Source organism: Bos grunniens, chromosome 7, assembly GCF_055505025.1.
Source record: "Bos grunniens cultivar Pamir isolate PY7600 chromosome 7, Bosgru_T2T1.0, whole genome shotgun sequence".
NCBI lineage: Eukaryota > Metazoa > Chordata > Mammalia > Artiodactyla > Bovidae > Bos > Bos grunniens.
This window is the reverse complement of record NC_141171.1, coordinates 16,834,131-16,848,122: the sequence shown is the minus strand read 5'-3', so window position 1 is coordinate 16,848,122 and position 13,992 is coordinate 16,834,131. Positions and strand designations below refer to the sequence as shown.

Genomic DNA, 13,992 nt, shown 5'->3' with positions numbered 1-13,992 from the left:
TCAGTCTGCTTTCTCCCAGCCTGGCTCAGGTACCCATCCCAAAAAGACTCTTGCATCATGGCAGACAGGCACCTTGTCCAGTCAAACCTCAGCCAAGCTTGCAACACGGACATCTCCGTGCCCTACATGAGCCGTTTCAGCACATATTCTCCCCTCAGGCCCCGATTCCTCTCGTGTAACAGCCATTTCACCTCTGTCCTAGATCCCTTCCCATCTCAGCATCCAAAGAACCTCAAGTTATGCAAGTACCTACTTTTCTGGGTCTTTCCAGGATCTGCCACCAGCATTCAAACACGCTCCAGTCTCTGTTGTCTTTAAGAGTCCTTGCTCGATGCCCGGACCCCCTGTAGCTCAGGGTTTCTCCACTTGACGTTTGAAACTGGGTAAGTCTTGAGGGAGGGCCATCCTGTAGGTTGCTTCCCTAGCCTCTGCCCTGTAGGTGCTGGGGGCGCCTTCTAAGTCGTGAAAACCAAAAGAGGTCCCCAGAAGTGCAGAATAGCCCCCAGATGAGAAGCTCCTCTGGCTGACATCCACCCTCTGCTGTTCACGGAACCATGTCTTCTGTCTCTTCCTTACAGAAAGAAGCTTCCTCTTCCCTCAGATTCATGAGCTTGGCTTTCTCCTACCTCTGAGGCACCCATCCCACTTTCTGTCTCTCTTGCAGCTCTTCCCAGCCGTTGACCTAGGCAGTCCTTGACTTATTCCTTAGCCTCCTCTTCTTCCTAGGCCAACACTAGGGTGAGTGGATACACCCCTGAGCTTAGCCTGACATGCAGCTGTGCCACCTCTCTTGGCAACCAGAAATTCTTCCAAGCTCCAGGGCCTTCAGCCTCTCAGTGTTTCCCAGACTGACCTTGAGTCTCCCACAAGCCAACCGCTTGTTTCCCAGGTTTCCATCTTAGCCGATGGCACCACTGTCTACTCAGTGGCTCCAGTCAGAAATCTAAGCATGACCTTTGACCTGTGTCCCTGAATGTTTCCATCCCTTTTCCGCCGTCCCTCCTGCCATCACCTTAGAGCAGGCCACATCATCTTCTGCCTGACCTGCTGCTTTAGGCTCTCCGCTGGCCTTCCGTGCTCCTTCCAGACCATGCTCCTGACTGTGACAGTGGGATCTCTAGCACCCCAGTGACAGTAACGTGTCCTGTCACTCACCTGGGCCCCGTTTGCTCTGGGATGTCTTTCCTGGCCTGATCTAGTTGACGATACAGGCTCCTCTGGGTCCCCATGGCAATCAGCCAGCATGGGTTTCCACAAGGCACTGAAGTTGGAACTTCCTCATCCAGTAGGTCCTTATGGTTCTCAGAGGCATGGACCCTCTGGTATCCCCAGATGTGACATAATCAGTTTTTGTGGAGTGAATGAATGACTGAGCGGGCCTGGGGCTGGGGGAGAATGCAGATTGGCATGGGCAGTCATTCATTCAGCAAGCCTCTTATGAGTGCCAACCGGGGGCCAGGCACTGGGGGTGGGAGGCGGTGGGACAAGATGGTGGCTGGATGTGGGGATGTTCAGTGTGCTGGCCTCGAGATACAGAGTGTTTCTGACCAGCCGGGCCCCTCCTGTTTTGTTGTTGTTTGTTCCATCCACAGTCACTACTTGGCCTTACTGTGCAGCCTGCCCTGCTCTCTGTCCTGGTATCTAAGCCCGTCTGCAGATGTCATGTGGCCCGCGGGGCACCATGACCAGTCTGCACCCTCCTGGACCGTGTCATACTGGTTACTGGTCACTGGTCCACAGCCTTCAGCCTTCCGACTCAGCTTCTGTCTCATTGGCTTGCACTTCTGGTCAGGATAGAGCCCACACCCCAGCCTGTGTTTCCAAGCCTCCTTGAGACCCCTCACCCCTAGCCATTGCAGCCCACACTCACCCTCCTCTTGAGTGGGATCCACTGCTTGTCATCTCCCAGACACACCCTCCTGCCACACTCCTGTGACTTCAGTACTGCTCCCTCCGCAAAGATACACTTCCACACCCGTCCAGCTGACCACTTTTTTTCTCAATAGAAATCATCTCCGTCCTTACAGAAAAAGAGTTTAACATGAGACAAGCAGGAAGAAAAGTTTAAATTACGCATAATCCCACTACTGTTAGCTTTTTGGCTCGTGTCTGTCCATAGCTTTTTCTTTACATATTTATGGTTGTGAGCAGTCATGTGCTTTTACAGAAATCGGTTTGCACCTCCCAAGCTGTCTCTTCCTCCTCTATCTGTGAACATCTCTCCCTGTCACTGGACTTACGCTGTCTTGTGGTCACAGTGGTTACAGGCTATTCTGAGTTTATGACAGGTTGTAACTGCTTTTCTATAGCTACAAGCCCCACTGAGGTTAATACCCTGGCACAAATCTTGGCTCACCGGTTATTTCTGTAGGCAGTCTTCCTAGAAGTGAACCCTCAGAGGGGAGAGCGGGTACTGTCTAGAAGCTGTTGACCCGTATTGCCAGCTGGCCCTCCAGGGGCTTTCCGGTTCACATGCCCTCTGCTTGGCCCTGGCATCCTTGATGCCGGGCAGGGTTTCTCACATCTTAAGTGAAAAATGACATCTGAGTGTGGTGACAGTCTGCATTTCTTGTGAAGTTCATCCGTTCTGGCTGTTTATACTCTTTTATGTAAGAACTCTTTTTGTCCTTTGCCCATCTTCTTTCCTTTGGGGACATTTGCTGTTTCTTATTTATCGCCTAATTAATTCACTCATCGCCCCCAAGACAGAGTCTCTCCCTCAGTGATGTCATCCCTTGAGCCCCCGTGGGCCTTTAGAGAAAGGACTCGACTGCACCCCAGTCTCATGCTGCAAAGGAGTGCCCTGTCCATGGGGTGCTCACCTTCCTCAACTGGGCACCCCAGGTCAGCATGAGGAACACTGAGGGGTTAAAACATGATGTCTGGCTGCTCTGGTCTGCAGAAGCAAGGTGAGATGCCGTGGAATCGTCTTGTAGTCTTAACCCTTGTCTAAAAAGAGAGGAGACATTTGGAAACAGGAGGGTCCTGGCCCAGGGGTCGCCCAGCCCAGCATCTGAGCGCTCTGCATGGAGGCGGCCTTGCTTTCTCCAGGGCAGTGGCTCTCGGCCAGCCCCTGAGCATTAGCGGTGCCTGGGGACCAGGAGAAACACGTCCGAGGCCCCACCCAGATCCACCGAGTCAGCCAGCTGGGGAGTTTGAGCCTTTCCGGAGGGGGCAGTGCTGGTACCGGGCAGTTGGAACCCCAAGTGAGGGGAGCTGGCCTCCCACGCGCCTCCACCAGGCCCAGGGTTTGTTGGCCCTCCTCCCCTGCCTGTCCCCTTTCCGCTAGACTCCACCCTGGCTCTGGCAGGCTTCAGCCGCCTGAAGCCCAGCACCTGTGCAGGATCCACGCCCTGACCACGCTTACCCCAGAGTGCCCCTGCTCGCCCACCAGACCTCAGCCCCCTTGTTCAGGGTTGGTCTCCCATCGCCCCTCAAGGGGGTGAGGGGCAGCCACTGACCTGCCTTCATGGCACTGACTCCAGTGACCTCTAGGTCACCGGAAAGTCATCTGTAAGGAGCTTGGAAGTGGGGATCCCCACCCTACCCCACGTCCTGGATTCTGGACTGAGGAGCACCCTAAGGAGCTGCATCGTTTCCCCAGGTGGCTGGCGGACCCTGTTAGAGAAATGGTAACTTGGGAAGTGAGGGCCTTCCCCCAGTTGCCTGCTCTGAGCACAGCCCCTCCAGTCTGGCTCTTCTGCATAACTGGCCCACTCCCTTCAGGCACTGCCAGCGGGAGTTCTCAACCTGGGCTTGGCAGTAGAGTCCTTGAGGGGCTTTACAAACTGCTGAAGCTGTCCCTGCTCCTGCCTCCCCAGCCCCCTGTCATTTCCTTGGTCCGGGATGTGGCCTGGGCGGTAATGGTTTGTAGCAGCCGTCCTGCTGATTCTAACAAGCGGCTGGAGTTGAGAGCAGTTGGTTATGGTGAAAGAAAGGATGCATGGAGGTGGGCGTTCACCACTGTTGACACTTTAGTCTCCAGCCTTACCCAGTGGGCAGAACCAGAGGCTCCCCTTCATTCCTCACCCACCTCCCTCTCGGCGCACAGAGGTGCCCACCACAGAGAGGAGAGCAGACTAGGGGACAGAGCCAGTCCCAGCCCGGGAGTGCTGGTGCTTTAGGGACCTTTGCTGCCAGAGCTCCCTCCCCATCAGCCCACTGGCAAGTCCGCTTGGTGGCTCTCCCTCCTGCTCACCCCTGCCTGCTGGGGTCCTCATCTCACATCTGGTGTGGCTCATGGGTTCCTGTGGTCTCTACACTGGCCTCAGCCCTGCTGCTGCCGTGCTCCACCCAGCAGCTGCCTCCAGGCCAGGCCCCTAACTCATTGGGTTTAGCCGCCGGCCGCCTTTTGTTTCCTAGAGCACTCCTGAGTCGTCTGTGCCACAGAAGCTTGGTGCTTGCTCTTCTGCCAGAATACTCGCCTCCAGCCACCGCAGGGAGCGGGTATGCTTCTCATACCCCCTCCTCAAGGGACACACACTCCTGACCACCTGTCTCCCCTGGACCCGTCCTGTCCATCCTTTCACTCCACCATGGAGATACCCTGGTAGCACCTGAGTGTAGCTTTGTCTGTTAGTTTCTTGCTCATTTGTTGTCTGACTTACTCAGTGGGATGTGAATTTCATTATGGCAGGAGCTATCCTTGGTGATGATCATTAAACCCCTGGCCAGCCTGGCACGCAGCCCAGCACATAGTGGGTGTTCAGTGAGTACACATTGGCTTGTTGAGAAGAGTGGAGGGGGAGCAGGGGAAGGAGCCAGTGGCCATTGTCAAAAGTGTGTGACTTCCTAGATGACATTGTTAGCTGTGGCCACACGGTGGTCAAGGAGGTCACCCAGGAAGCTCGGATAATAGGGATAAGGGCAAAGGTAGAGGCTTATGGACCATCTTGATGGAGTGAGCAGAGGACGAGGAGCCTGGGGAGGGTCAGTTGGCGTTGCAGTCACATTCTGGAGGAGGTGGCACCTCAGGCAGGTTGGCAGTGCCCAGGGCCACTGAGGGTTTCTGGAGCTGTGTCCTAAAACTCTGTGGGCACACCCTGAGGGCAAGTTGGTGTTGGTGCGGCCGGCCAAGGTGGGAGGGCAGGGAGGAATCGGCAACTGAGGGTGGGGGGCGGGCCCTGTCCAGACGCCAGGAGGAACCAGTTGCAGCAGAAGGCACGAGAACACGGCCTGGCACCAGAAGTGCCAGGAGCCATGGGCACAGGTGGCCCAGCCTTGGGATTGGCCTTGTGGGAGGGGCAGGAACATGAAATGACAGAGAACAGCGAAGAAGATGGCCCGGACAGGGCAGGAGAAAGTAGCCCTTGCAGAATCACCAGTAGTTTGTGTAGCTTCTCTGCCCTGAAGTGGGGAGGGTGTGACTCCACAGGGCACTCACAATGTGCAGGCCGCACACAAAGAGACTGGTGAGACCGGGGTCAAGGCCAGCATCAAACAGGATGAGCCCTGTGGACAGCACACACCCCAGAACGATGGCATGAGAAGGGCTCTTCACTCTGTGGCCTTCCTCCTAAAAGCCCAGTATAACCCCAGTCTGACCACAGGAAATCTTCCGACAAACCCAAGCTGATGGAGAGTCTACAAAATTTCTGGACCAGTCCTCACAGCTGTCAAGGTCATCAAAAACAAGAAAGGTGTGAGAAACTGTCCCTGCCAAGAAGAGTGTAAGGATAATTGGCAGCTCATTGTCACGGGGAACCCTGGATGGTGTCCTGGGACAGAAAAGGACATTAGGGGAAAATTCAGGCGGTCTGGCTCAGATGTGAACATCGGTACCAATTCACTAATGTGACAAATATACCATCCTAGGATGAGATGTTACTAATAGGGAACATGGGTGTGGAGTATGTGGGAACGCTGCATCATCTTTGTAATTTTTCTTTAAATCTAAAACATAAAGTATTGTTGTTTGTTTCAAGGTGACGGCAGTGGGTTAGGCTCTCATTAATGGCAGGTCTCATTAATGGCAAGATGAGCCTGGGTTCAGCTGGTGAAGTGGGCAGAGCCAGCTCATCTGCTGTGCAGATCTCTGCCTGCTGGTGGCTCACGCCTTCTGTTTTAATCATCCAGTGGGCACGTGTGTGTGTACAGGACTCGGGGAGAGCAGTCGTCTCTCCTGCTCACCCACTGTCTCTGCTGAGAGCAGAGGCCGGTGCACGGGGTGTGCCCACTGACATGGCGCAGGGAGGGGTAAGATGCGGGCTTGGTGGCCGTTCTCTTCCCGGGACCTCCTCCTGCTCCTCTGTAGGGAAGGCGTCGGGTTCCTCCCACTCTGACCGTCACCCATTGCTTCTCTCAGGGTCTCCTAGAGGCCCACAGCTCCTGTCGTGCCTGGTCGCTCCTGTGCATCCAGTTGGTGGTCACCCCACCACTTCCCAGTGGTTACGTGAGAAGGGGTGGGATACCCTGCCTGTAACCCTGGATTTCTTTGGGAAGAACTGAGGTTTGCACTGGCCTTATGATGCCCCTGGGCATCGGCTGATGATGCTGTCACTGTAGGAGGTGCTGCCAAAGGGGACTCTGGTGGCCAGGCTGCCCTCAGCGCTGGTTACCCCTGTACTTCCTCCTCCTGCAGCTGGACTTTCAGTTCAGGAAAGTGAAGGGAACCGACACTGGGGGGCGCCAGAGCCCAGCAGACCTTCCCACTCCAGCACAGCAGGGGCGGAAAACAGCCTGGACACTGACATCTGGTCATCGGCGGGTTCTCCCCACCCGCCTGTCCTGTCTGCTGCCGTGACTGTCCTCCATACCCCCCATCCCAGGTCCCCCCCACTGGGGGCTGCACAGAGCAGCCAGCACCAGTGGAACAGATCCTCAGCCCTGCTTTGGTGATGGGCTCCCCAGGATGCTCAATTACAAAAGTCACATTTTATAGGTTTGTTCTTTGCAGAAAATGTGCAAGTTTGCCAAGGTGGTGTCACGAATAAACCATCAGTACAGACTCTTAACTGTTGACCTCTAACCCCTCCTTCCCAGAAGCCATGGCTTTTAGCTCTTGTGTTTCCTTGGTCACCTTCTCTCTGGTCTTGTCCTTTTGAGCCCAGCCAGGTGCAGCCCTGTCCATCCTCTCTGTCTCTCTCTCCCCTCCTTTCTCCCCTACCCCTCGCTGGCTGGCTGGCTCCCAGTGGCTCACTGATGTGCACATGTTCTCCACACAGGACACAGCTTGGGATACGGCTTTGTGAACTACGTGACTGCCAAGGATGCAGAGAGAGCGATAAACACACTGAATGGCCTGCGGCTCCAGTCAAAAACCATTAAGGTAAAGAGCTGCAATCATCATCTCATTGGTTCCGAGCTGCACAGAGATTTGTGTTGAGCCCTGGCCTTAGTGAAAGACCCAAGCTTTTATCTCCCCATCACTGTCTTGGCACCGTTAGCACAGTTGCCCCTCAGAGCCTGGGCACTTCCAGGGCATCTCCTGTCGGCTTGTGTGAGACCCGTGTCGGGTGGTGACTGTCCCAGCCCTTGTTCCTCTGGCTCCTCAGCCCCACCTGCAAAGGGAGGATCCCCGGAAAGGACTTGCATGGGACCGCCCCTCCCCGACCCCGGTGTCCCTGGCGTGTTGGCTCACAGCAGCCCCCTGACATGAAGACCTCCCTGCCAGTCTCCTCTACCGGCCCAGCACTGCTGTCCTCCTGCCGAGTGTGCATTGGGCCAGCGCCACCTTCCCACTTGGACCTGGTCATTGTTGCAGCGGTGGCAGCACTGCCCATCTGCCCCGGCCTCAGGCTCCCCTTCCTGCCCCATCCCAGCAGTTACGGTCCTCCTACCAGCTCACTCAGCAGTCACTGGCAACATTTAGGAGTTGCCCACTGTGTGCCACTCAGTGAACAAAACCATTTCCACGCCCTTGTAGGGCAGGCTGAGTATCTGCATGTGCACAGGTGCACACAGATGATAAATATGACACCAGGTGTGTGCCAAGGTAGGTGTCACCAGTTGGGGGTGCTGTGTCCTGTGGGGGTCTTCTTGATGACTTGAGGTGACTTGAGGGAAGGGAGAGAGCCATGCAGCACGACGGGGTAGCCTGGACAGACTGTCAGAAGCGTCATTCCCTAATCAGGGGCTGAGGTGGGTTCCTGGGACAAGTTGGCGAGTCCTCCAGGCCTCCCCGGACAGACCCTCCCACCTTCCTCTCAACCTGCCATCGCTGACCACACCTTCCTTTTCTCAGTCTCACCCCTCCCCACCCCCAGGTGTCTGTCTTCAGGCTCTATCCACCCCTGGACCAGCTTTGGGTTTTCCTGATCTTCACTCCGTGCCCAGCCCTGCTGTAGAACATGCCCCCTCTTCCCACTCCACGAGGGACCCTGGCCAGGCTTCCTGCAATAGCCCCTCCTGTGCTGTGCCCACCAGCCCTCACCCACAGACCTGGCGAGGCCCTCATGCCTGAGACAGGCACCCACCAGAGTCTCCAGAGCATCTCCCTCAACCCGAAGCCCCTGGAACAAGGTTGCCTTGTTGAACCTCTGCATCTTCCAGATCCTCAGGTAGCTCGAGGGGCCAGAAGTCTGAGTGCCCTCTGAGGGCCGTGAGCTGTGTGAGAGGGTCTGGTCCCTGCCCCTCCCAGTGCCTGGTGGTCACTGGATCTTGAGTGGTTCTCAGCTTATAGAAGTGTCACCCCAGTCTCTGCCTTCGTCTTCACACGGGGTTCCCCCTGTGTGCATATCTGTGTCCAGATGTCTCCTTTTTATAAGGACCCCCCATCATTGATCTGGGGCCATCTTACTCTGCTCTGAACTCATCATCATGAATTGGATCTATCACGATCCTGTTTCTAATGAGGTCACACTCCGAGGTCCTGGGGTCAGGACTCCCAACGGGAATTTGTGGGAGGATGTAATTCAGAAGTCTTGTGTTCTTTAAAAACCTCTCACAGGAGGGTTTCCCAAGAATAGGACAGTGGACCTGCCAGAGGCAAGGGAGCAGGTGGTGCGGGAGCTTAAGAGAGGGTTCTGGGCAGTGTCGCGGATCCAGTCGGGCGTGTCTGCCACGGGTGGACGGGCTCACTGCTGCTGTCTTCTTGGATTCTGATTTGACTCTGATCTGGACAGTAGCTGGAGAGGACAGGAAGCTGCAGTAGTCATCAGAGTCCCTGGAGACACCAAGGCTGGAAGGGACTGAAGTGCACTTGGCTCTGAAAGCATTTCCTCCCCGGGCTTTATTAAGAGGTGATCGCAACCACGGCCAGCACCGGCCACCACAGCACTCCCCTGGCACTGGTCTGGGAATGTTCTTTCCCACAGCGTCCTTCACCAAAAGCCGAGGGCAGACCCCAAATGCAGCCTGTTCCAGGCGGATCTGCAAGGGGCCAGGCAGGACATCCTGGGGGACAACTTCCTGCTCGCCTGGCCCAATCCCAGGAAAGCGCAGAACAGCCTGAGTCCCAGCTCCTGCCTTCAGCCATCCTGCCTGAAATCTGACACGAAACAGTTGGAGTGACTCCCTCTGTCAGGAGTTTGAGCGAGGTGTTCTGTGGGGGGATGTAGACCCAGAAAGTTAAGGTGCAGACATAAGAGTGTGGCCAATATTCTTCTTGAAGTTGAGACGCATGGCCACGCCCACCTGGTGGCCTCTTTCTCTGAGGGCAGTGCTGCTTCTGCCCCAGGTCTTGCCCCAGAGTGTCCCCAAAGTGCCTCAGGCCTGGCTGCAGCGCAGGGACGCGTCCAGGGGATGTTGTCACTGCTGTTCCACTCTCCCCTCAGGTGGAGCTGGGCTCTGACCACACCCCATTTTCTCCTTTCACCCTCTCTCTCTCCCTGTGGCCTGTGTCTTGCTTTCCAGGCAAAGGCAGTGCCTGTCGTCTCCTTTTCTGGAATATTCCAAATGTGCCTCAAGTGTGTGAGAGTCAGTGAGCGCGTGAACAAAGGGATGTGTGTGGGGGTGTGGCCTCCGTGTGTAGCCCTGCACGCCTGCCCTTCCTGGCAGGCCTGAGTGTTGTGGTGGGAACACATCTATCGTTTGTGCCCTTGTGCTGCCCAGTGACACCTGAGAGGTCGTGTCTGCTACTGTGTTATGTATGGTCTCAGTTTTTTGACCCCCAGGGAGGAGTTCTACTCAGGTCTAACTGCTCCCCCTTCCAGAGCACATGGTTCTCTGCTGCTTCTACCTCCTTTGTCCCCCAGCCTCCTGACTTGGTCCTGACTCCCTCAGGTGTGGGGTGTGACACAGTCCTGTCTGCTCAGCCAGAGGTGGAAGGGCTTTGTCCCAGGGACTCCGTGCCCACAGAGGTCTGGCCTTGGCCCCATCCCTCCGTGGCCCACAAGATCTACCCTTCTCTCACCCCAAACGGGAAACACTAAAGACATTTCCTTGCCCCCAGCCTCGGACGTACACACCGTTTTATCTAAACTACTGCAAAGTTCCTATTAGTCTTCCTTCAGTTTTGCAAAACAGAAGCCCCAAAAATCATAGGGTCATTTAATGTTGAGCACTCACCTGTGTTCCCCCAGCCACGGGGCCCCATCTGGACTCCATGTCTAGCTGGCCTGCTGCCTGGTGGGCGTCACACTCCCAGAGCACCCAGCTCTCTCCCCAGCCGTCCTCTGGGCCCCTCCCAGGTAGGACAGAGTCCCCTTCCAGCCCTGCTTCTTGTCCAGAGAGGCCCGAGGCCAAGGTAGGAGCACGGGCAGCCGGGCTTGGTCCCTGCCCTGCCCCATGCCAGCCACGCACCCCCAGACTCTCGACTATGAGATAGGAATGACATCTGCATCATCATGGCACATGAGGGTCCCTGCCTGGCCCAAGGCGGGCTGCCAGCACGGGCTGCCACAGGTGACCTCCCACAGGGTTGACTTTCCCTCACCTGAAGGTGTAACACCCTCCCTGGATGCCTTGGCCATGCACCTGCCCTAATGCTAGCAAGCGGTTTTGTTTTCAAGGTGTCATATGCGCGCCCAAGCTCTGAAGTCATCAAAGACGCCAACTTGTACATCAGCGGGCTCCCGAGGAACATGACCCAGAAGGATGTAGAGGACATGTTCTCTCGGTTTGGGCGGATCATCAACTCACGAGTCCTTGTGGATCAGACCACAGGTACGGTGCCTGGCCTGGGATGCAGTGTGCGTTCCTCTGGGTAGAGCTCGAGTCTCCTTGGGAAGGCAGATGGCTGTCTTTAGTTACTCCAGCCATGAGGACAGAATCACAGTGAGAAGACATTGGCTTTTGTTTAATGAGGCCAGGAAGGTTGGCGGGGGCGGGGAGGGGGGGGGCGGGGTGTTACGTGACATAAAAGCTGCCCCAACATGAAAGTTGAGGGGCGGCCAGGCTTTTACAGTGAAAACGCTAAGAGATCCTGGCACTATCCACAGGCACCACCCATCCCAGCCTGGACTCAAACATTGCCCTCCTTACTGCAGGCAGTAGGGTGCGGTGTGGTACAGTCTCTTTTCCAGGTCCAGAGTCCCCACCTGTCATTGTCCCAGAGCTCCAAGGGGACTGTTTCTGAGGAGTCATTCTTGAGTCTCCACCACTCAATAACCCCCACCCCGGTAGCACATTCAGAGCTCGAATGCAGCATGATGTCCTCTCTCAGGCTGTCCTGGCCACTTCACTACCCGCCCTTGGGTCAGCTCAGCTCAGGACACAAGCAGCTCAGGCTCTGGGCTTTGCACACAGCACTCAGGCCCCACCGAACTGAGTACCACATGCCCAGAAGCCGCCCCTCAAGGTGACCATCTGCTCCACCAGCCTTGGGCCTGGGTCGGGCCAGCCACACACTCGGCTCTGTCAGGGAAGCAGTGAGCTTGAGACGTCTGATGTTTGGGCCCCTCGGCTCTGTTTTCTGCAGGAGTGGGAATTTGCTGACCAGCTAGAAAGTAAAACCGCTGCTCCCAGAGCTCGGTGAAACTGATAGACTTGACTGGTCGTTTTTTCATGTTCTTCCAGCACTGAGCATATTCCCCACCTCCTTAGCTGAGGTAGTCAGCGCACACTGGTAGTTGGGCTGCAGCAGCCGTGGCTCCGAGGTGACCTCCCCTGGGAGGCTGAAAACAGACACGGAGCAGGTGGGTGGGGTGTCCCAGCCCGTGGCAGACAAGAGTGGGGGTGCATGTTTTCCCGTATCCTCCCTGAGCTGCATGCTCTGGGGCCCGCAGCCTTGTCCCCAACTCTCCCTTGTCCCGTCTCAGCTGGGTGTGGGCTGGAGCCCAGCTTGGAGAGGGGCAGACAGCTTGAGTCCTCCAGGGCCCCGAGAAGGAGCAGAGGCTCCTGGAGTGTGGTCCCCAGGTGCAGGTCGCTGGCAGATCTGGGTACCCCCCAGTCTGGCACTGACACCCGCTCTGCTACAGGGACATGGACTCCACCCACCTGGCCTTTCTGCCCCTGGCTCTGGGCCGGGGATGGGCATGAGGTGACAATGCCATGTGCTTGGTATAAACCCCTGCGCCAGGCTAGTTCCTGTGGTCCCTCATTTGGCCCCTCCCTTACCTTCAAGTACCAGTCAATCAAGTGACCCTGCTGACTGGTCAGCGCCTCTGTTTACCCTCCTGCACAGGAGCGTCTGAGTGGGGTGTCAGGGGACCTGGAGCGGCCAGTGATGGTGGCCCGCATCCCACTTCTGTGGCCCTGCTTTCCCCAGTCCTGTGTGGACTGCTGGCCTCTGCTCATCTCGGTCTAGCCCTGCACTGCTGAGCAGGGCCCGGCTCCCACTCTGGAGTCCACCCACCTTGAGGGCACCTCCCCCACCCCTGGGCCACGGAGCTTTTGTCCCCAACATCCTGAGGGCGGTCACTCCTACAGGCAGTTCACTCACCTGTTTGCTGGAGATTCTGCCCTCTTTCCCTTTGCAAGGCTGCTGTCTCCTAGATTTTGGGAGACCCTCAGGCCTCCCCACCAGCTTCTGCCACTTATATGTGGGCCCCCACTCCACACCCCTGCCTGTCTTTAGGAGCTTTGCAAGAAGAGGGTGCAGGAGATGTGAGGAGCCCCCAGGGCCTCCTCTCCACAGCCCTCCCCTAGGCCGGAATGTGACGCTGGAGAGTAGAAAGCAAGCCCGTGGGCCTGTGGGCTCCCCTTCTCTGCTCTGGAGGATGCCACTGCTCAGTGCTCCTCTGTTGGGACCCTCTGGAGCCCAGCAGCCAGGCCGCGAATGACACAGAGCAAGTCTGCATGTCAGGTTTGCTTTCATGTGACGTATGTTTTAAAGAAACAGAGACGCGCTCAAAAAACCTTAACCCATAATTTTTTTAAAAAATGGCCTGAGTAATTAAAAAGAAAAAAACAGATGGTCTGGTTAATTAAAAAAAGAAAAAAAGAAAAAAGAAAAACCATAATTTCTGAGCTGACAGAAGTGTTTTTTTGTTGTTTTTTTTTTTCTTTGCTTCTTTATACATTGTAATTAATGACTTTTATAGTTGGCTCATCTAGAGATGGTGCCATTTAGTGGTCTCTGCTCTTAATCCAAAAACTCTAGAGGAAAAATAAAAACTCATCTTTAAAATGTATACATTCATCCAAGCATTGAGTTTATATTCCCTCACTTTAAGTAACTTTCTTTTACTTGGGTTTTCTTGCTTTCACTTGGGCAGTTTTCATTTGATAGTCATTTTACAAAACCAGACAAGGAAGCCACACTTGCACACACACACTCTCTCTGCTTGATCGCAAGGTCTTCCTAAATAGAGTGAGACTGTCCCCTGCAGGCAGCTTTCTGTGGGAGCCAGCCAGCCGCGGCTTCCAATGAGATTTGCCTGCAGTTAGATCTCGTTCGGGTTCCCATCTGTCTAAGCCATCGTTCGTGTCGTTAAAGAGTAAATAAAGAGTGTATGCCAAGTACTTGTTTTCAGGTGTTCCTTCTGAACTAAAATTTTAAAATGGGCTCAGTCTCTAGACTGCGCCTGGCACATGTGAATCTCCGGATCTGGTCTCACTGACTCAGTGAGCATCTCTGGCTATGTCCATTTAAAGTTCATACTTACATAGTCATGGAGCCATGGTGGGGGCAGCCTTGAGACTGCCAGGGGCCACTGTGTGGCCTCCCAGGGT

The 13,992-nt window shown here is 55.6% G+C and overlaps 1 protein-coding gene across 1 annotated transcript in view; it reads left to right on the top strand.

The window, feature by feature from the left end:
* The window catches only part of ELAVL1 (ELAV like RNA binding protein 1), a 37,170-nt gene that overhangs the window by 17,166 nt on the left and 6,012 nt on the right, over positions 1 to 13,992 (top strand). The window contains exons 3-4 of the mRNA XM_086409626.1: positions 7,164 to 7,267; positions 10,890 to 11,043. Coding sequence (XP_086265752.1) covers positions 7,164 to 7,267; positions 10,890 to 11,043 — 258 coding nt within the window. The remainder of the gene's footprint in view (positions 1 to 7,163; positions 7,268 to 10,889; positions 11,044 to 13,992) is intronic.